General features: G+C 35.8%; 1 protein-coding gene across 2 annotated transcripts in view; it reads left to right on the forward strand.

Annotated features, from left to right (window-relative positions):
- Positions 1 to 145: 145 nt before the first annotated feature.
- LOC131683511 (homeobox protein ceh-43) overlaps positions 146 to 24,978 on the forward strand; it is a 36,652-nt gene continuing 11,819 nt past the window's right edge. Inside the window, exons 1-4 of one of the 2 annotated variants that reach the window (XM_058965547.1) lie at positions 146 to 742; positions 818 to 1,130; positions 20,950 to 21,085; positions 21,147 to 21,556. In XM_058965547.1, the coding sequence (XP_058821530.1) occupies positions 436 to 742; positions 818 to 1,130; positions 20,950 to 21,085; positions 21,147 to 21,556 (1,166 nt within the window). In that variant the 5' untranslated portion in view covers positions 146 to 435. Of the gene's footprint in view, positions 1,131 to 20,949; positions 21,086 to 21,146; positions 21,557 to 24,978 lie in introns of both variants that reach the window. The other variant, XM_058965546.1, reaches the window with a different exon arrangement.

Here is a 24,978-nt window from a genome sequence, read left to right on the forward strand (position 1 = left end):
AGCTCCGCCCCTGCTGTTGCATTAGCCAGTGGGGGTCTGAAAATGGCTGCACGGATTGGTCACATGGGAGGAGTCGTTTTTATTGATTTTAATTGAGTATAAAAAGCTGATCAAGACATATGCTTAATTCATTGATAATTTTGCATTTGCCCTGATATCGCGTTGCGCTCTCGGGATGAGTACGTTTTGTTGATCGGCGGTGTAAATTGTTAATATTCGAACCGAATTCACTTTCGTCCCTGCAGTAATGCGTGTATCGCGCGGTCTGAAGTTCTCGCGCCGTCTATTAAGATAAATCAGTGTGCCTCTATTAATTACAGTGTTATTTATTGACTTAGTGAAAATGCAGCAGTGATTTGCCAAAGTGATACAATTAAAATTAGAGTTAATTGAAATTTAATTAAAATTGATTGGTTTAATGAAAAAGTAAGGAAAATGGAATCAACTGCTTTTGATGATCAAATATTCAGTGAATTCAACGACACCCTCAGTCCACTGGGCACAAAAGCAATACATGCAAGTGGGCCCAGTGGCCATAATATACAAGTAGTGTTAGGAATCAATCAATCGTCACCTGACTCTTGCACACAGCGGTTACCTGAAGTGAATAGCATTCTGGCAGCTGGATCGCCCAGCTATAAAAATATTGACTACACCAATTTAAATAAAGTCGACTATCATCCGAATGGAAAAGTTGACCAGCAGTACTCGCCAAACTCCAACAAGATGGAGTACATTAACTGTAAGCTAGAATACTACTCCCCGCTGCTCAATGCCAATAGTAATCTGAATAAAATAGAATTTGTTAAAACCCTAGATTACAATGCAAACGGCCGCATCGAGTATTCACCGCCATCGAAAGCACCAGATTACGGAAATGGGAAGCTGGAGTACGAGACCACCATGACTATTTTCCAGCAGCCACCTCCGATGAGTTCCACCTCGCTTAACGGGTTGAATGATCCCAGCAAACGAAAAGGCGACGAAGTGCACAGTGTCTCTGGATCCTCAACTCCAACCACGACGACACCGATCGCAAATGTAAACGGAAGTGACAGTGCTTCGAGTTCGAATAAGAAAAATGACAAGAAAAAAGGAGACCCCAATGGGATCAAGAAAAAGAAAACGAGGTAAAAGCTCCATCATTTGCTATCGAGTGTACGTTTAGAATGTTTTTGAAACGAAATACATAGGCTGAATATGTATTATTCGTTACCGGTGGTAACGGATTGAGACCATAGTTTCATATATTCAAGTCACGATTCTTATAGCGTTTTCGTTTTTTCTTGGTGCTACACCGGTGTAGTGCAGAGAAAGAGATAGACTGATTACACCCATGTTTGAATGAGTGTAGCACCGACTACACCGGTGTAGTGCACAATCAAAAACGAAAACGACATTAGATTCATCGTAGCACTAGTCCTACGATTATCCTGTACGATGTACGATTGTTTTTCTTGAACGATAGCGTTGTTTTTGCTTTTTGAATCCTGAAACAAAACCAGGTTTGTTTCCTCATACAAACCTTAATGATGAATCTGAGTTGGGTTCACAGAAAACAGCGGATTCGAAACTGGCTTCAAACAAAATCAACACAAGAATCGACTTCGTAATAATATTGCTTTCTATAATTCAAATGCATGTTAGTTTAGTATTCTACAATTTTTAATAACAAAACAAATCTTATTGAGCGACTTAGTGGAATGTCACAGTTAACCATCTTTAGACATATATCTTACATTTAATTCCCATGTAATAATATTAATAATTTTAAAATGCTGCTTTATTTCACCATCAAATTTTTATTATTAACATTATTATGATTGATATTATTATAGTGAAATGAAACAGAATCTGTCATAAGAAGGTTAATTTAGTATTTCCAAAAAAATCGTACTTCGGGTAAAATAATCTCTTAATTCATCCGAAGATCACTTAATCGATATACGGTACCTAGAGATACCCTTTCGTACTTCCATTTGCAATGATATGTGGTGTCGGCACAACAAGCTAAGGGCCGATTTCTTCAATTCAAATATTGAAAATATTTACTTAGCTCACTCGCATAAAAGTGGCAATCTTTCATTCTTGTTCCTGATGTATGATCTGTCATGAAACTTTACAATTGCTTGCAGCTAAAAACTCGAAAGCGATTACTGTCAATATCGAATGGTTGTAGATCTGTTGATATCCTTTCGAAAAAAAAATCTTCTTCCGGAAATCCAAAACTCTGGAATATAAATTACCAGAATACTCATAGACATCTTATAAAAGCACCAAGCATACACACCTAGAAATAATAGTGTAATTTTACGTCTCCTGACCATGACATATACGAGCATCAAAAATGACTTAGTTTTACGTTTGATTTTAATTTTACATGACGTTTAATTTCGTAAATCATGTAAAATTACTCCACATACAGCGTTTGTTCTGAATGGTAGGAAGTGTAATTTTATGTCATTGCGCATGTAAAGTATATGCAGCATGTAAAATTAAATGGAACACGGTAATGTTTCGTCATTTCGTGAATTACTAGTTGTTGAATTGTGTCATGTTTGCAATTACGTCAACGATAAAATTCAGATTTTTTTGGTGTGTAGCTTTTGGGTGAATAAAATTGATCATACACCAAGCTCTTGGGTCTTTCACCCCTTAACAGGTCGACAGGGTACCCGGGTACCCGCAAAACCGAAAGGTTAATGACAGTGACATTTTCTAACCTATTTGAACGCTATTGAATATTTTGACGTAGGACTTACGTCTTTCTTTACTATACTGGGTGTCATTTCAAAATTTTCAAAACGGATGCGTTACGTACACTTTGAACTCTAATAACTTTTCTCCTACTCAAGGAATTACTAATTTTGTTTCATAAATCGAAAGGAAAACGTTCAACGCTTGCTATTGCTACCTTGTTTGCTATGTAAAACTTGTTTAAAAAGTTCAAAAACTACTTTTAATGCGAATCAACATTAATGCTAAAACCTATAAATATGGGTGTCACAGTTTTTCTTAAAGCCAGACGTGTGTAAGCCACAGAGCAGAACACACGTACGTGTGCTGCTCAACGAGAAGCTGCATTTTGACCACCAACCAAATCATAGCTACTGCCTTATCGCTGCCAACCAGTCGTCGCCCTGCGTGAAATTCATTGCTCTCAGAAGTGGACAGAGTTACTAATTCGCAAGCTGCTCTTCCAGTGCCTGGTCCGTGAGATTGCACAGAATTTCAAAACCTACTCTTCCGGAGCTCAGCCGTAATGGCCCTTTAAGAAGCCAGCGAGGCCTGCCTGGTTAGTTTGTTGGAAAATACCAATCTGTGCGCTATCCATGCCAAGCGAATAATCATCATGCCGAGCGGGAAACGGCGAAATAATATTCACAACAAACTGTCCTTATTAGGACCACAAAATCGTTCTCAGAAGAATTACAATTGAAATTTCCATTTCGTGCATTGGAAAATAACTTCCCTCTTATCGGGTTAGTTATTTTCTATAATAATATCCGAAAAATGTGCGATAAAACCAATAAACTGACCAATTGGACGGAAGCAATAAAATACCTACAACAATTTGAGTCAGAAAAGTGATATTAACGGAAAAATGCTTCGATCGTTTCTAAGTGTTTGGCAGCTGAAGTTGCCGATTTGTTTTCCAACGTCAATTATTTGCGCTGTGCTGTACGGAACAGATTTTTGCGCGATTTGTTGGGAAATAATTAAAACAATTGTGTAGTAGATTCCGTAGATTTTACCGTATATTTTGATAGAAATGATTTTGTAAAAGCATTAATTAGCCGTGCTTTGAATGGTGGTTTTTGCAAATCTTTCTAGAACATTAGTGAATGTGGAATGATGAAAATATTTTCATGTGTCGCACAAAGGGATGGACTACCATCTGCACTAAGAAGTTTATAAAAGAGATCGCATTCCGATATACAATGCTCATTCGATGTGAGCTGCGAAAGGGGAATGTTCGTGTATGTACGCAGCAGATGCGAATTCGGGCAAGGTTCGAATCGTTAGCAAGGATTCTCGTCTGGTATCACCAAACATAGTTATCTACAAACCGTTCTTTTTAGGATGAAAACATAATGGAGAAAGAATTGAATTAGAAAGTTCCATTTAATAAGTTTGCGTCTGTCAATTCTTGTGTACATTTACCAGTGATTCATATAAGCAAATGTTTATCAAATTAATCTACAAACCCGAAGGTTTTTGCAAGTCCTAGAAAATCAGTGAATGTGGCAATCTCATTCGACATGAAATTTCCAGTAAACATTCATTCAAAAAGTGCATTGGCTCAAATTATCCATGAATGTCATATGATATGCCCAAGTTTAGTCCTACGTCAACACCGCGGTTACGTCCCGGACATTACCCACTCCTAGTTTTTGATTCAGTAACTTATCCGGTTTTAGACGAAAACGAATCAGGTGAATTCATTGGTTTCCCATGGAAGCCGGATTTTCGGAGATATGTTCCAGTACTGGGATACTATTTGTGAATTTTAATGGAATCCTTACAATATGGGTGTCTACATTAGCGCACAAAGATGTATTTCTTCGCTATAGGTTCAATGCATAATTTGATCCCGGTCATTCTGGAGCACCCGTTGACCGTGCCGACGTTAAATCATCATATGCACACCTAGAAAAAAGTCATGTAAATTTACGTCTCCTGACCGTGACATATACGAGCATCAAAAATAACTTAACAACTGTACTGTAAAACACATTTGATTTTAATTTTACATGACGTCGAATTTCGTAAATCACGTAATTGTACTTCACATATATTGATTGTTCTGATTGGTTGGAAGTGTAATGTTATGTCATTGCGCGTGTAAAGTATATGTTTCATGTAAAATTAAACGGAGCACGGTTATGTTTCGTCATTTCGTGAATTACAGTTTGTTAAATTGTGTCATGTTTGCAATTACGTCAATGATAAAATTCATTGGTGTATTGTTCCGAAACGACAAGAAACCATTCCAAGAATATTAATACCTATATTGCTAGAGCTTCACACGAAAAAAGATGAATTTTGGAACAATCACGTTTTTACGTTACAAAAACAGGACCATGACCACAAATCATGACATTTATAATTATGTTTAATTTCCTTTCAGTAACGCCCGTATAACACTTTCATTAGTGGAAATATTTGTTTTTGTTTTGTGAACTTCAGTCACGGTTTCCGCCAAGTAACCAAACCAACGCTCGGAAGGATTTCGCTACCTTACCCTCCATCTTCCGTGTCAGCGCTTGCTGCACCTTCCGGTCACGCAAAACCGTCGGACGACCAAAACCCGACTTGCGCTTGATGCTCTCACTTTTCTCCGGGACCTCCTGAATCTTGTAAATGGGCGTTCGCCTGTATCCGGTTGACAGATAGTGCGCCACTATGAGGGACTTCTTCACTCCGTGGTGGAGCTGGCGATAATTACAAACCACGTAACAAACGTAGTTACTTCACTGCTTGCATTAGCGAAATGACAGGACTATCAATGTTTCTGTATGTTGCTCACTTATATTTATTGACGATTTACCAGCTGGCAGTAGAATCACTACAAAAAACAGTGAACTTTGTTCTTTTTTAATGCAAGCGTCATCAGTGATTGATGAACAAATTAATAAATCTCTTCTCTTAATTCAAGCTCCCAGGCGCTTAAGAACTAGATTATTTGCTATCCTCCATTATCGCTCATCTAAATAGGGACTGTAACTTCTTTCATTGATTAGATATTTGTAGCCCAGTTTTTCCTGCTAACATATTACTTGAAAGTCGTTTGTCTTGGGTTTGGGTGCTAAGGAGTGTTCACAAAGGACGCAGCATTTAGAGGAAATTTAATATTTTCCAACAATAGGAAATACGGGCTTATACCGGGAACGGGGCCGTAAAGTAGTATCAGTGAATTGCTTTCAGCTCAAGCTTTATTCAAGCATAGTTCCCGTAGTTTGTAGTTTGTAAATTGGCACGTAGCTATCTGATTCACTTACGTCGTACGTCAATTCTCAGCATAGCCTGAGGTTGTCATAACACTAATGCATGATGCATGGGGTGGGATGAACGCATTCTCGCCATATGAACATGGTTGTTAAGATGCAGCAAAGTCCCCCACGAGAAAATAATATTCACATGCAATGGCAAATTGTGCGCACGTGAGATATTAACATTTGAAAATTTGTATTTTTTAGTGAAATTCATATAAAGTAATTTCTGGAGAGATACCGCACATTTCTGAAAATAAATCCAGTAACCAATCAAGCAAACTACACAATATTTTTATGAATACACTGGAATGGTTTCTGCCATGAAAAAAAATATTCAATTTTCCATGAACATTTTAAAAACAAACTGAAAAAGGCGAACAAAAGAATTTTTTAGCTCTCGTTGGTGTTTTTGTGATTAGGTGTCTTCATGAAGCTTGATTACACCTACAAATCGGCTTTTTCTTAGGCGGTACACCCATTTACAGAAACAATTTATCCAACAATATTTTAACCAACAATATAAAAATATTTTTCTTTCGCAACCTTGTATGAATAACTTTATTAAGGGTACTATTTGTTTATATATTTGTAGGACCGATATATATCTATATGTTAGTAGGGTTAGTTCCTTAAAAGCAGTTTTTGACGGTTTCTCCGTACAATTAATTTATATCTCTTAGGTTTATTCTTGCAAACTTCATTTCTGAAAAAAGCATTAATTCATTGAAATTTTCATTTTTATCCCAAAATCGACATCAATACAAATTAATGCGTTCACGGAAGGTAGTGCCTGAAACTTTACAGAATAAACCGAAGTAACCAATACCTAGATACATATCGCTTATTAAAATATATAGATAAATAGACTCCCAAATGTCACGGTTTTAAATACGTAAGTTTGTGGATATACCTTATTAAGAACCTATATCTTGACGCAAATGTTTATTTAATGACATTCCGATGTGAAAAAAAAATACATTTTAGCCATGCATCCTCCGGCATCGAGTGCGACATCTTACCCTCAATTTTGATGCCAGCTATTCAACAGATACATAATTTACCTTAGCAAATCGTACAATTCAAAAAGAAAAAAGTGCAATTTTTAATAGATCTGAAAATTTTCGCGATGCGACTGGGCGCACATGATCATTAGTAATATTTTTGTGGGTTTATGATAAGCATTATTTTACATATCCAGTGTTGTAATTCTTCGAAAGACAAGCTCGCAATATCACATTACCGTACTAAAGTGACTCTATATACGAGATAAAAAGAGTGCGGCTTCTCACTAGACGCGGCATCTCTCCCGAAATTACATTATTCAGAATATAAAAAACCTACGAGATGGTATGCAAAACAGTTCGAGATTCCGCCACTAGCCATCGCTAGTGAGTATGCTAGTTTTGGCTTACTGTACCTCGAGTTCCTAATTTATTAGCAGGACGTTGTCTTCCATTTCCATTTCCATTGGTACCATTAGGCGCGCTAGTGAGCAAGTATGGGAATGTGTTCGGTTGTTAGCACACTTTTGTTTTTGGCTCACAACATTAATCCAATTGCACAATATATGGGAATAAGCATACCAATAAAGAGGTAGAGGCCGTAGCTAATAACTGATAAAAGAATTTAATTTATTCTGTCAACATTTTAAACATTTTCAAAAATATGGTCGGTTGTCGACACCCTACGAAAATTTACTAAAAATTGAAAAATATGAATGAAAATCATCAAGATTCAAATGGAAAAGGAAATTTATTCATTTCAACAACCATAAAAGGCATAAAAACTGGTGCGAATATTACGCACTGACGGATCGCAATCACTGCAATTGAGTGAGTCTCAGGCAGTCAATTTTTTGACCAAAGCTTCAGACAAATCTGATAAAAGTCCACTCTGGCACGTAGCCAAAGGGTAAGGGGGGCTACAGGGTAACCCCGCTCCCCACCAAATTTTCTGAAAAAATTATAAATGATCACAAATCAAAAAACTTGTTTTAATCCACCTAGCGGTGCAATTGTGCCTTTCTCAATTATGAACACGAAATTTTTTTCGTTGTTTATATTCATTATAAGCTTCCAAAGGTATATATTATATTTTTATTATACACGATATGACAACTATACACAATAAAAGAAATCATTATTCGAGTTCTAAAACTTTGTAAAATAAAAAAACAGCACCATCAATATTAAATTGAAAAAATCCTGTTTTAATCCACCTAGTGCACAGTGGTTCAAAACAAAAAGTTAAGTCGCCGGTGAGCTCTAAGCTTGCATATATGATCCTTACACGCTTTTCTAAACTTTCTCCCTTTAACTCCTTGCTCTCCCTTGAGTACTATGGCTCTTAATATTGAAAAATATACTTCACCTTCCAGCAAATATTGTATATTAACAATATAGTCCACTCCTGTAAATCCCATACGAATCACAAAGGACACAAATGTAATGCCATCTGTAGACGAAAAAGGTTTTTAATCCTAATAAATAATCATTCTGCGATTAGCGTGCGCCGTAGATTGAAATGTCAAACGCGCCCAAGAAGTATAGAAGAGAAAGGTGGGCAAATTGCACGGCTTACAGAAACGAGGCTTGCTACTCTGCGAATTGACAGTTTTCGGTGACGTCAGAGTAACCGTTGCGATAAACAAACGAATTTCTCGAAAGTTGTTAATTGACAATATTTGAGCTCTTATGGTGGAAAAAATAGTGTGCAATGGATTCTTGACGTAAATTACATCATAATTTTCTGTTCACAGCAAAGGTATTGGACATCGGCTTAGCTTCCTTGTGATTTATCCGGTGTCGAACAATCGTTAGCAGCAAACAATAAAGGAATTTTATATAATTGTTTTCGCCGACGATTTCTATGACGCGCGCTCGTCAAATGTTTACACTTTAACGAGTTAGTCTAGAATATGTAAGCCGTGGGCAAATTGTTCATTTCCTAACGTGTTGGTATTTGTGTGTCTGAAACCTTGAGTATGCTGCCAGGCCTGCGCAACGTAAGAATCAATAGTTGGAGCTCAGTGTGAAATATTTCGTGGGTTTATCGGTGTAATTTGTTTTTGCATCAGCTGTATTTTAGGGCTGCTGCTTCAAACTACCAGAATCTTCTCCAGCTGCGTTAGAAAAAATTATCGCAAATGCATGTACTGCCCATAAAAGCATAAGAGTCCAATATTGAAAAACAGCAAGCTGAGAAAAAACACTATTGAAGATTTACATTCTCATTGAGCCTTATGGATGGGACAACCATGTTTTGGTATTTTTTCGGTATTTTCATACCAAACCTGGTAATCTTATTTGTTCATTGTGATTCAGTGGTGATACAGAATACAATCCAACAGATAACTCATTTTCGTCAAAAATCCATATGGGACTCTTATGCTTTTATGGGCAGTGTAAGCAGAGAGTTTCCTTTTTTTCTGTAAACTGTGACTCTTAATGAACTGGTTTGACTACGCAATGACCGTTATCTCATGTGGGTTCCAAAATATGATCATTAGAACGAAATCATGTAGCTCCTGCTGGAAAGATAATAAATCCAAAAAAGTTTTCTACACTGAAAAAACTTAACACGTTAACATCATGTGGAAATCTATTGAATTATTTCAATCCACAACCACATTAAATACACACCGTTGCCACTTGAATATTCATTCGAGTGTGGGAGATATGGTTTTCAAATGAAATTCATGCGAACTTGGTGTGAAAAGCACATCAACATCATAAGAAATACCATTGACTAAAATTTTCAAATACCACGTGAATATCACATTGTTTTACTTATAGATTTCATTGGCAGAAGAATCGGTGAAATCAATTGTTTTACATGTAGAAATGCACTACATGTTTTTCATGCGAAAGTCATGTGGAAAGTTCAATAGTATGGCAATGATCATTCAATGGATAAATAAGTCATATTCACGTGGAATTTATTTGAATTAATTTGAAACACCACATGGTTTTTAATGGATTTTCATGTGAAATTCATAGGGAAATCATTTCTTTTACTACTTTTTAACATGAGAACGCACATGAAAGTGATGTTTAATTGCATATGGTTTTATCGTTTCGATTATTTTCAGTGTCCCTAATCTAGAAATGTCGCCACCTCTACTATAATGTATTGTGTTGAACTGAGAGTTGTCATTACGTACTGTAAAATTTACAGTGTACTAGTAACCTTTTGTGCCATGGTGGCGCCAGTGTGGTGTCTTTTAAGAAATTCAGAAGTGAACCATATTGTTATTTTATAATATTTGCTTCCAGTCCCTTGCTCATTAAATGCCGTAATAACTGTTGACAAATTGACTCAATAGGTCGTTAACAAAAATGGTTAACAAAAAAAATGGTAAAAATTGATCATTGTAGGCTACAAAAAATTTAACTTTTGAACCAAAAGAGATAGCGCTTGGCAGTCTTCGACAAACTTGTAGAGGAGAGTATTTTTATAAATTTTGCAGAAGACATGTTATCTCTGTCACTCACAGTAATCGAGTTATGAGATGTTCTCTAAGATGAACTCCTTCATTTTCTATTTTTACTCATATCTTTTTAGCTTCTGATTTTTCGCGTTAACAATGTTCGAAGGTATTTTTTATCATCATAAAACACACAACTTTTCCGAAGAGACCAGATTTTGATTTAATTTTGACCTGTTTTGAACCCGTGTTACTTCACTATCGGCAAAAATTGTAATTATACTATCAATTATTCTGATAGGGCTGAGTTTCATCTCCAAAACGAAAATTGTTTGTCCATAAGCACCCGTTCAGAAATGATACACTGTTGAAATCTTAAGTCGGATCGCTTTGCAGTATTCGACAAATTTGTCTCCCTGGTCGAGACAATCTGGTATATACAGTGCTATCCAGCGCTGAAAACACGACCAGGTGCGCTTTTCTCGTGTAAATATGAAACACTAACCCGAAAGCCGCCTTCCTGGTCTTCAGAATTATGCCAAAGATCGATCTCTGGTATCTATTCGTAAAGCCCGTTCCTAAAAATACCCACATTGATTAGGTTACAGTAATGTTTCGATTATATCACTATGTGTTTATATCAATACTCGTTTATATCACCCTCGAATATATCACGGTTTTATCTCGATTATATCACGCTTTTTGAAAAACAGATAAGGCACACTACGTTTTGATCCAATTAAGCCACATGTTGTGTCCTGACACTTTTAGGGTTTTTTACAATTGATTTGCTTATTTACATATAGGGTAATGAGCCTATTATTAGGTTTCGGACTATTTCGTTAAGGGTTTATATATGATGAGGTCGGTCAAAAAGTCGAACTTTTTTATTCTTTTATCTTAAACTATAGATTCTTAAGAAAGTATCTGAAATTTTTATAGAGGTATAAGTAGTAGAAGCTAAGCTATGGCGCTGTTCATCTTATTCCTTTAAGTGAAGACAGGGCGTGGCGCGAAACTTTAAGCGTGAATAATCTTGAAATCATGTTTTACCAAGACGTTGTTGCAATGACTAGGATTGCCGAAATATTCTTCGACCGATTTCAATTTTAGTTTTAAATTCTTCGTAACTTATTTGCCGTGTCCTCAAGGGACTATCTGGAGGGACCGTTTGGTGTAGCAGGTAAACAAATCGACTTCTTTTTTAAATTGTTAGTTATCCGCCAGAAAATCTAACAAAATTATGAGAAAAACAAAATACGCAAGATATGGTAGGTATGCCTAGATATGCATTTTCTCTTGAATCGATGTGAATACTTTTCTTTTGAAAAGACAACATCAACAATTGGTGATGGGACTATTTCTATGGATGTTGAAACAACGAGAACTGAATCGTTATCTCTTCGAATACACTGATTTTAATAGTCAAAATATTTGTCTAAAACCTTAATGTGGCAGATTCCTTTAAGTTTAGTTTTGGGTGGTTCAACTATTTTAAGAAACGGTATGTGCTACGTAAGGCGAAGCTGTGTGGGGAAAAATTATCCACTGATGCCATACCGTTTTAGCCAATGCGTTGAACAAAGATGGCAGACGCTGCCAACGGCTTCAAATGGGTAGTGTGATTATAGGAGCATGGCAAAAATAGGCCCATTACCCTACTATGATTTATTCTTTTGACTAACTTGATCTTTTCATCACTTTTTGATTACAGAAATACATGGATTAATGCTTGAATGAATTTTTTTGGTTTGTTTTGAATATATCACGCTTCAAATATATCACGCTAAAATACAGACCGACCGTGATATAATCGAAACATTACTGTATAGAGAACTTTGCATCATGTATTTTTTGCAGCGGCGTGTGCAATCGTCTGCGCAGCTGCAAGCCGCTGAACGGTGATTGATGGAATAGGGTGTCCGAATGCTCATTGCGCACAAAAGTGGTGAGCGTCTTAAAAATATCTGTGTTTTCACTCAAACAAAAATCATTTCATAAAACAGGAGTCTCATGCTTTCTAAAATACTTATATGTTATTTTTTGTTTTAATCACGGTTTTGCCATTATAATGATCTTTGTTTTGAAGATGGCAAAAAAATTAAACATCTTGTTTCTCCTTTCAAAAAAACAAAGAATTGAATTCAGCTGTCAAAATCAATGTTTTGGAATAGCGGTTACACAAATATGTACGACAGTCAGAAAATCCGAATTACCCCAACTTAATAGCGCCTGGTGATCCTACTTAATGGGCACCAATATTTAAAAAATCAAAGGTGCCAAAGATACTATACAACTTTGGCCCCATTTACAGATAAAGCCAAGTAGGGGAATGTGTTCGGTTGTTAGCACACTTTTGTTTTTAGCTCACAACCTTACTCCAATTGCGCAATATATGGGAATAAGCATACCAATAGAGAGCTATTATATTTCCTCCATGTTTTTATTCAATTACGGTCCAAATTTTATATTTCCTCCATGTTTTTATTCAATTACGGTCCAAATATTCAAATACGTTTTGTTTTCTCTTATGTTCCCTTGCTATAGTTTTTCCTTCAGAATTTTCCCGGCTTGTTTTGACGGATTTGGTCAAGTTTCGTCCAAACACTGGCAAAGGGGTAAAATTAGGAACGGTTACGCTATTTTTTAAAAATATCAAATCAGCATGGGACAACATCAGTGCGAGAAATCTCAAAGCGATAAAAAGCCTGTAAATCAAACGGATGCACGAATTATTATTATGCCTTGTTAATAAAATATCTAAGTTCTTCCAACAATGCATTAGTTGAAAAAAAACTGAATTTTCCTAAAGGAACTAAGACCAAAAAAAAATCCATATATTTAAAGTACATATTCTCTATAGCGTGTACTGAAATTTTCAAAGCGACTGACAACTAAGAACTGAAATTGCACCTCTTGATATCACACTACCTCTGAAATGCATGCGTGCATAGGGTTATTTCGGAAGAGATGCCACACTTTCTATATCTCGTATATAGGGTTACTTTTATCCGGTAATATGATATTGTGAGTTTGTCTTTCGAAGAATTACAACATTGGAGATGTAAAATAATCCTTATTATTAACTCGCGACAATTTTATTAACGTTTGTGTGCGTCCAGTTGCATCACGGAGTGCCGAAAGTCAGTCAGTCAGAAAGTTTTTCAGTACCACATTAAAAGTTCGTTTTATTAAATTGTTCGATTTTTTTGGTGAATCATGTATCGGTTGAATAGACGGCGGGTGAGATGCCGCACTCGATGGCGGAGGATAAGTAGCTAAAATGTATTTTTTCGCCTCGGAATGTCATTAAATAATCATTTGCGTCAGGTATAGGTTATTAATAAGGTATATCCACAAACTAACGGAACTAACACAGTGACATATAGGAATATGAGTCTACTTTTCTATGCATTTAAACGGGAGATATATATCTAAGTATTCGTTACTTCGATTTATACTTTAAAGTTATAGGCACTAATTTTTTTTGCAATGATGTCAATCTTGTGATAATAATGAAAATTTCGACGAATTGATGCTTTTGCAAAATGAATCTGTCAAGAACAAACCAAAGTTATATGAAATCATTGATGGGAAAAACAACCAAAAACTGTTTTTAAGGAGCCCCTACCAATATATCGCTCGAACAAAAAAAAAACATCACAAAAACATCAACGATTGCTAAAAAATACTTTTGTTCACCAGTTTGTGACCATGATGCGGCGTCTCACCCGCACATGCGGCATCTCCCCTGCAATGACCTTTTTTTAAAAAATGTTCATGGAAATTTGATGATTTTTTTCATGACAGAAACTTGTCGCAATTGATAAAAATGATTTAAACAAATATTGATTGGTTTACTTTGACGCAGGATCGGTTTTAAGAAATGTGCGGCATCTCTCCCCAAATTACCCTACTTCAAACTTTATTTCCATATCGAGTGACATCATAGTGAGCATAATAAACTGAGCTGTGGAGCAAACTACGTTTATTAAAAATAATACACTACTACGTTTATTAAAAATAATACAATTAACCTTATTGGGGAAAGTAAGTTTTAGGAATATTGAATAGAGAAAATGATAAAAATTCCTGTACTTTCTCGTACCGCAACATATACATACCGTTGTCCACGAATTAATTTAGGATACCCTTTCAACATGAACCATCTTAGCAAACGCACGAGAATCGCCAAATTTTAATGTGGGACACAATGAGTAATAAATGTAGTGAATACCCATTTATATCAGCCTCATGATATAGGTACTTTAGGCTGACAAAATGGAGACATCGACTAAATCGAGACATAGGGGAGACCGAGGAGGGTTGAAACAGTTATTTGGCTTTTATTAGATAAACCAACAAAAACTGTCATTTAATGAACACTTATTTTAAAATTTCTTATATATATATATATATATATATATATATATATATATATATATATATATATATATATATATATATATATATATATATATATATATATATATATATATATATATATATATATATATATATATATATATATATATATATATATATATATATATATATATATATATATATATATTAGGGTGGGGCAAAATGATCGTTTTTTCAGCACAGCACTTTTTTGGTTCCATTTGGGGTCCCAAACAACTGCAAAATTTGGGGTCGATTGGATTTGACCCGGCGTAACGCATTGCGTTTGAAATTTGTATGGAAATTAGTATGGGAAAACCTACCTACTACCTTCTTCCTGCAGTTTACCAATAATTAGATAGAAGTGTAGTCCAGGATATGCTGAACAATTTTGTCGAAGGATGCATGGTGCTAGCACGTCTCTACAACGAGTTATAGCTGTTCAAAGTTCGATAGATCGAATTAATTGCCAAAAATTATTTGTTTTGCCAACACTGCGGGTGTACCAATGATATTTCATATAGTATACCAAAATAACATCATATACTTTAGATTTACCACATTGGTATGTTTGGATGAATTATTCAAAAGCCTTTGCTCAATTTCATGGGCATAGGTAGTTTAGCAATAGGGCGTAGTGATGGGAGAGGGAGGTGGGGAGGCTTCAACATATAGAAATTCTAACTGAAATAACTGAAATCTTGTCGAGTTGAAATGTTCAGATGAATTATTTTAAAACATTTGCACAATGTCCTATGTATATATATATATATATATATATATATATATATATATATATATATATATATATATATATATATATATATATATATATATATATATATATATATATATATATATATATATATATATATATATATATATATATATATATATATATATATATATATATATATATATATATATATATATATATATATATATATATATATATATATATATATATATATATATATATATATATATATATATATATATATATATATATATATATATATAAAAAATTTGACACCTCTTGTGGGTAAACTAGAGTTTTCGGATAAAACTCATATTTGGCATATGATCTACGCATCCAATTACCATTTGAATTAGCAGTGTTCCGAAAAAAGTCAAAATTGTTGCCGGTCTACTACATACACTACAACGATGGAATGAAATGCATACAATCAATAAATGTTAACTTTAAGACTACATAATTATGATACTGCCATGATCTAATATCACTTAACATCATATTAATACCAAAAAAATATAGCGAAAACTTACTATTAAGTATATTTGTTGTGTGTTTACCTCAAATACTCAACCACTCATTTAACATCATTGGCACGATATAAATAGAAATAAATGCATTATTGTTGAATCCTTAACGCTACTGTTTCGCTAGCAATGAGCACTGTTTCAACTCTCCTCTGTTTCAAATCTCCTCCGTGCCGCCTACTTTTGTTCTCTCTTTACAATAAACCGAAGCTGTTAAAATATTCTTCCTTAGCCTCTTGGTGTAGACCCACAACCATTTCCAATTATTTTATATAAATTTCCCTTGAAGGGATCTCCCAGCATTTAAAAAAATTAAATTTTCCATTTTCGCATATTTTTGCAACTTAAATATAAGGAAAATATGCCCAAGAAAGGATTTATTCGAATTCAGCCCTTTTCGTCTGCTAGAGGCCATCAAGCACTTGTCATATGAGGCTGACAAAATCGGGGTCTGATAAAATCGGAACTAGAAGCACGAATGAGGGTTTGTCCGTTATATACACACACAGACATTGTCCCAAATATTAGAGCTGAGTCGACTGGAATATAAGACTCCAAAGTTTGAGCGAATTCTACCCATTTCTTTTATAAGAAACTAGTGTCAACCTGTCGCGCGTTGCTGCGGCTTTCAACGAAATATGAGTAAAACACAATTTGTTCCGAAGCGCGATCTGTTGGGCAGATAATCCCCAACCAATAGTACACAAACACGCTCCATAACAAATGTCTACTACAAATAAATTTTTATGGCAATCGGTTGAGCCGTTTGGGAGTCCATACATCATATACATACGAATATAGAAGAATATAGAAGAATATAGAAGAATATAGAAGAATATAGAAGAATATAGAAGAAATTATATTATAGATCGATGTAAAAACTTTTGAATGTGGAAATAATGAAAATATAGATCCGTTTGCCATGAGAGGTTATTATTTTTAAAGCCTTGTCCAAACCATTAATCGATCTGAGGATTTATGTGATGAAATTATGTTTAAAATTTCAAACCAATTGGCCCAGAAGATGTTGAGCCACGATGCACACCGCAATTTTATAGGGTGCCTTCACAGTCACTCGTTCAATTTCCAGTATTACATATAATACGCAATACAAATTTGGGAAAATGTTGTTAAGATGTTGCATTATTATATGAAAAATACAATAGAGTTAAAATTTCGCAAACCGGCCACCCAAATTAGGTAAAATTACAATTTTGATGGAAGATCTACCTTGTCGGTAGTATTTAGCGTTGCAACGTCAAATCCAGATGGACCTTGCGAAAAAAATGTTTGACAATCATATTGACATTTAAAGTTTTTAGCCCGCTTAGGGGCCATACACTAATTACGTAAGGGCATATGAGGGGAGGGGGAGTTTCAAAATATCTTACAAATTCTTATCTGAGGGGGAGGGAGGGTTTGTCCTTTCTTACGTAATATCATAAAACAAGTTTAAAAAATTAAATCCATAAGGAAAACATTCTTTTTAATAAGAAAAGGGAGCTATTTTCCTTTGTACCATATAATCCTTGTATATCAAACAATATGAGTAATTTTTTGGCTCTTGGTTGTACATTGTTCTGTTCGGGAACTGGAGTCACAATATGCCTTACAAGTTAAGAAGTGTTGATACCCTTCGTGTCGTTAGACCGACTTTGTTCTTTTCAAACGTCCGATTCAAACCCGCAAGGTATCTGGAAAATGTTCTAACATGCGATTGTCAAAGATCTTGAATGTCGAATATTTCCAGAGTGTGAACTGTATTTTAATTCAAGAAAACTCGAAGATGGTTAACTCGGAGCTATGCGTACGAAAAGCGTCACAGCTGGAACTCAGAATAAATTCATGCCAGAAGAGGTTATAAACTCTTTTAAATTCTACATCACAAGAAAATAGATTCTAAGTAAGTGGAATATAGCAAAGCAGATCATGTGGACCAAATTGGAGTTACTGAATATCTGATAACAGTTATTCTTTCTACTGGGCGAGATTGGCATGCAATTGAAATTCTGCAGATGATTACAGTTAAATTTTGTCATGTGTTTTCTTGTAATAATTCTATACATATCATTTTCGCTATCTTATTATTTGATGAATTAACAATTCGATTTTTTAATTACGATAATCATGATAAGATCTTATGTAGGGGGAGGGGGAGTTCACCAAAATCTTACGAACTCTTATCTGGGGGGAGGGGAAGGTTGAAAAGCTCTAAAAAAGCCTTACGTCATTAGTGTACGGCCCCAAAAAAATTACTAAGTGCGACCTAATTGACCGATTTTAACGAACTAACCATCAACGAAAAAAATTAATGAATGATAGCGCGGCCAGTGAGTATGGTATATATACTCTAAACAGCGGTTTTCGACCTTTTTTCGTACCATGGATCCCATAGAAATCACCTTGGGTTGCTGTGGACCCCTACGGATAAACATCAATTTTGTATGCTTTGAATGTTATTTTCAGTTTGTTAGGAAACATGACTTGAAATTTCAATCTGCACTCGGAAAATATATTTTTCTTCGCGGACCCTCAGCAGCAACTTCACGGCTCCCTAGGGGTACGGGTCAATAAAAATAGTTATTAAAATCATAGCAATACGAAGAAATTAAGAATTTTTACTTATTCAGGCAATATCTTTGAATTCAACGTACATATTTCCAATGAACTTTGTTCCATAAATTGTAGCCTGCATTAATTGCAATCGAATGATGTATAAAAATGTTAATATCATCGCTTTGTTAATATCATCGCTTTGAAAGTTATAGACTGAATAAATGTCTACCACACTTGCTTGCCGCGCTTCCATTCATTATCGTTTGATAATGCGACAAAATCTGCAACAGACATGTTGGTCCACGCGGGGTCGCGAGATCGCAAGCTGTTTATGCCTTCATCCCGCTGTTCGAAATCCGCGCGCCAACCTTCGGCGTAGAATAACTTAGATACAAATGGTGGGCCATTTTTCCCCCCGGCATGTTGTTGGGTACTAAAAGTAGTATGTGTTTTTCTGACTACAATGAAGTTTAGAACACCTTTTCATTTTATTTTGTTATAAAAAATTGTTTAAAAATATTCAAATCAGTAACTTTTCGGAGCTGAAAATCACAAATAATCTGTGTCTTAGCGCAATTTCATTGATGATTAGTTCGTTAAAATCGGTCAATATGGCCGCCCAAAGTATTCTTTTAAATAAACACGCTAAAACTTTTTTTATCAAAACCCATCTGAATTTGATTTTGCAATGCCAAATACTGCCGGTTTCTTCTTCAAAAATGTAGTTTCACCTAATTTGACTGACGTTTGAGAAATTATGACTCTATATTAAATCACCTAATCACACTAGCCATCGCACAAAACATTCGTAAAACATTTATTTATTTCATTAGATTAAAAATTAATTTAGGGGAGTTAGTTATTTATTAGTTGGTTATTTTATTAGAATAAACATTAATTTGGGCGAGTTAGTTATGCATTAGTTATAAATAAATTTAGGGGAGTTAGCTATTTATTAGTTATAAATAAAACAGAATGAAATAATATACCCAAGAAACTTTCGTAACTCTTCTGAGGGAAGCTTTGCAGTGATGCAACTACAAATTATGGTTCTGGATGCAATGACACGATCAGCATTTGTTCCACTCTTATGTTCTGTGGCGTATACACATTAACAGCAGCTTCAGAAAACATGTGCTTATCTGTGGAATAAAACTAAACTTCAAAACAAAATCACATGTTATTCTGCTCTTACCACCACAGGGCATTGGTTTAGATTACGTAATTTGGTCCGTTCGACAAATAGAGATACACAAACTCTCGTTCCGAGTAAGGAAAGTTGTCGAAATTATTTTCTCTGTTGGATGAGTTGGTTTAAAGAACAATGCAAAGCCGTTACCACTGTCTTGATAAAACAGGTAATGATAGTCCAACGCCAAAATCAAAACAAATATCATACAAAAGTCGTTAGCAAAGATCAATATGATCGAGCGAATTAAGATTTTTAATTCGTTTCTAGAGAGAGATAACGGAAAAAAATTGTCCGTTCATGCTGGCCACACAATTCGTCTATATGTAGATCTTCTTGAAATAGCATTCGGATATTTTGAGCAGCCCTGGTCTCATTTGAGAAGCAGTACGATAGAAAGGAACGAAACTTGTTGGGCAATCAAAATTTCATACTGCCCCAGAAACTAAACGAAGCTGTAGATGGTACCAGACAAGCAAACATGTGTACGAATCCTGTAACAAATAGCAAATCTTCCATTGAGAAGGAACTAGCAGCGTGCATCTTTCTCCAGTGGAAAAGCTTGACAATATCAAGAGCAAGTCATTTGTATTCATTTGTATCGGAGTACGATAAACATATCTCTAGCGACCGTTGCTATAAGAAACAGTACATAAAGGACACTGATAAAATAAATAGAACAACATTCCTACCTAGCGATGGATACGGATCTCAGTGCAAGTAAAGCTTCCATAACATACTTTCCATGAATATCTAGGAACAGAGCGAACAACTTGCCCTCATGGATGTTTGTCCATCTCCCTGAAAATGCGATTAGAATAGAATTGAAAATCACTCCACTGTGCGTTTGGACTGTCCCGATACAGCTGTCTTCGATAGAAGTGGCAATCAAAGGACAATTCTGAATACAAGATACATAGTCGGCATTGTTTGGATTTCCGATTTGGGAAAATCCCGTTCGGCCAGGCATGTACATGAATTCCCTGTCTGTACACCAACAATTTTTTTTCGTCTTCTAGTGTTCTAGATATAGCACGCTATCTAGTGATTTGACAACGAAGCAGCATCTCAATTAATTTTTTATCATTCACTTTCAGGACCACCTTCACAGCATATCAGTTGGAGGAGCTGGAAAGGGCCTTCGAGCGAGCACCCTATCCCGATGTGTTCGCTCGTGAAGAGCTGGCTCTCAAACTCAACTTAAGTGAATCTCGTGTACAAGTATGGTTTCAGGTATGATCTGCGAATACATACTGCAAACATTTCAATTAACCTTCCAATTCATCCTGCACAGAATCGTCGCGCTAAATGGAGGAAACGCGAGCCTCCTAGAAAGTCAGCTTATATGGGCAATAATAGTCCATCAACGCCAATGAATGGCCCGATTGGCACAACGTTCACGCAGTACCCGCAGACTACGACCGTAACTCCACCAGGCAGTGTAGAAAGCTGGCCCACTTACCAAACCCCGTACGAGTTGAGTCCCCATTTCAATCTACTGTCTCCTGCTGCTAGTCCTTATGGATCCTTCACCACCCAGTATGGTACTTACGTGCACGAAAGTCAATTATTTCCCGTGAGGCAACATTTCGATTACGGCAGCCCGTCTAGACCGGGAGTTGAACCGGAGGAATCACATCACAAAACGGAACACTATGCGTCATTGGACGATAAATTCGATACGCACTGCACTGTTTCGGATGGGTAAGTTATTCTCGTCTTTCAAATTCCGGAATATCATCGTTCTGAGTTTAAAATAATACCCGCACGTGTACTTTTAATCTCAGGTATTAAAACAATTTAACGATTATTTTTGCGACAATACTCTCAATTTAAAAGTTTCAAATGCATATGTCAGAAAGCTTCTTTAAAGCTCGTCTAATGCTACTTGACTTCATTTGCCATGAGAGACGATAATGTTCGCTCAGTATTTCAATTCACGGCTACTGTTATCCGTCTCTGATCCACCGGAAACCAGCGCTAGCTGGAAGTCGGTCATATTAAAACGAATCGCATTAAATCTGAACCTGTCCCGGAATGGCTTGGAGATAATAAATTTGAAACAATTGAAGCTTTTTCATTTTCACTTACCGTATGGCCGAGAGGGCCTCTAACTCAAACATGCCTCTGCCAATGCCGAGCGAGTTTTTGCCCCCAACATACGCGCTAGCGATGCTAGGCTCTATTTGTGTAAAAGTCCAGCGACCAAACTGTACTGCATCCGTTTGAAGCAATTTCCTTTAGAGAACGCTGGACAATATGGTGCACCATCCAACACATCGATTTTCTCTGCTGTATGAGATTTTCTGTGCGAATTTTTCGCTTTTTGTCCCTTACACGTTTTGTCCAGCCAACGTTGAAATTAAAACACGCATACAGAAGGGAGTGGTCATATTTTATCCATACCCCAGTGAGTTTTGCGAAGAAGCCTCCACAAAATCTGGGGTTTTAAAATACGACCAGGAGCCTTAGCTCTCTTTTTGGCAAACATTGATAGGGCCCACTTCACACAATCGGCTGTAGCTTTTTTCGGCAGGATTCATTTTCGATACAATCAACAGAAGGCAAGTTCAATTGTACGTAATTTGTCATATCCCAGCACGAAAAAGGTCTTCAGCGGTGCGCTGTACGTGATAAATCAATCATGCCGAAAAAGGGTCGTTCGATTCACACACCCAGACCTTTTCCGGTGGTTACAATAAACCAATAATGATTAATCACTGCTTGATAAGGGTGCTGGTTTCGGCAGTAAAAACCCCACATGATGTTCCCCATTAACGATATGCTGAATCCTGAAGCAAGCTGATCTTAGTTTTTGAAAAATTGGAAAGAAAAAAACCGAAATGCTACAGACGTTGTGATTAATAGTTTTGTCCAACTAAAATATGTCATTTGGTAAAATATTTGAATACAGCAATAAAAAATATACAGTGCCACTTTAAATTTGTTCAATTTGGTAATTCAACTTTAAGAGCACACTTCGATTAGTTTTGCATATGTCATGTCATTGGAAATAGCTCATTTTATCAAAGAAAAAATTCGTTTCAGCAAAAACATATGTTGGCATCGATTGATATATGTACTGTATCAATCAGCCTTAAAATTCCTTATTCTGCTAAAAAATCACTAAACCTATTTTTTGAAAATGAATTTTCAGATATAGTGAACTTTATATTTGTTAATTGTTAAATTTTCAAACCACCCTAACTGCCAAAAAAGTACCGGTAGTCGAATATTTTTTCAAAAACAACACTTCAAAGTGATATTGAATTCTCAAACTGATGATTTTATTCTCAAATGATTGATTTATGCTTATCAAAAAAGAATGATTATTTTTGGTAATTGCTTCGGAATGGCATGTCTTATTCCAACTGAAGATAAATATCTATGTTGGAATAAATATATATATGCGGCATCTTCTTTTATTTCGAGATCTCGTCCACTTTGAAGTCAATAACTACTAAGAAGTGCAACTTTCGTCGACTTCAACAGATAGTAAATGAATGAAACCCTATTATCAACAAAAAATCAAAGCGGGAATAGCAGGAAATTGGAGCAGGTTGCTTGCATTTCCTCTCGGCATTATCGCTTTGTTGTATTATTGGTTTCGACATTTATGTGGCTTGCCTGCTATTCTCTTTTGCATACCAAGTCTCCTTACTTTCCTGTAAACTATGGAGTTTTGCAAACATTTCCGTTCAACAAAAATTACAAATTCCTCCATTCGAAGCAGCTCACCAACTCTTAAATTGTTTGCTACTAAATCGCTGTTCGTTCTTTTATAGATAAAGATTTAAGCAATCCAAATACAGACCTGACTTAGGCCATAGTTTTATTACGCGCCACCTAGTGAATGAATGTTTCTAATAAAAAAAAATCAAAACAAATTTTTACATCTCTTGAGATAGATATTAATACTTTGAAATAAAGTACAAGATCGTTGAAACTTTATTTCGACCAAATAGTGCTGGTATTTAAACATACCTTTTCGAACAACGTGAGTTAGTAATGTTTAACTTCCATAATTATTATGATGATGGCCCCACCTCATTCCTCCACAAATGCGTAAGCTGAACGATTTATCTACAAGATTATTAATATAATTAATACGCACCTTGCAGACCGATATTTTGAAACGCGACACACATATTTTTCATACAAAATTTTGCATGGATCCGAAAACACCGGTGCTGGCTGTTGCTCAGTACCGGTATTACGGTTCCAACAATGGGTCGGTATTACCGGTACCACAACCCTAAACAGAATCACATTTTACCCACAAAGCGCTTCCGAATTGAAAAAAGGGGCTATTTGATTGTGCTAAAACTGTTGGTTTTGGTAAGATGATGTCTCTGAATTGTGATTTATTCTTCCCCCACTCCTTTTCTGTTCATCCCATCGGGTCTATGAATGGCCTTCCCAAAAGTGAGATAGGATATTTATTTTCTTAAATGATTCAGATAAAAAATATTCAATTCGGCAAACTTGTAAAAAACTAATTGTGGGGATGGACATAGTATAGTTGGTAAAAAGATTTCGCAGCCTACCTGGGTTCGATTCCCAACCCCGCACATAGGGTTAGAGATTTTTCAAAAAGAAATTTTTTCACCCCGGTGCTATCGACAATATATAATACAACATAGCCTAGACTCTGCACACTCCTGTCTATTTACTTCAATGCAAATGAATACTTCTCGACAAACATATGATCACGGCTTAAAAGTCAATTGTCAAAATTCTCTTTGAAGGGAAATTCCAGACAAACCGTTACTGGTCAAATACAGTTCACAGCACTTTATGAAAGAGAAAACTTTTCTCTTTTGTTTATTACCAACATCTGTGGTTGGCGAGTAACGGTTTGTCCGGAATTTCCACTCAAAGTGAATTTCGACCGCCTGGCTTTTACGCCCGAATCATATGTTTGTCGAGACTTTGAAATATTTACCTGTCTCATTCACGAATAGCATTCTCTCTCTGCCGCTCTCTTTTTCCGGGGCTTGAAATAAGTGACCTTATCTCAGCTTATTATTTTCAGTTACACGTTAAAATCTGGACCTAAAAATTCTATTCATTTTTTTAAGAAATCTGAAGGCATTGTAACTCTCACTCACTCACGCGAAAAGCAG

This window comes from Topomyia yanbarensis, chromosome 2 (assembly GCF_030247195.1).
Source record: "Topomyia yanbarensis strain Yona2022 chromosome 2, ASM3024719v1, whole genome shotgun sequence".
NCBI classification, from domain to species: domain Eukaryota; kingdom Metazoa; phylum Arthropoda; class Insecta; order Diptera; family Culicidae; genus Topomyia; species Topomyia yanbarensis.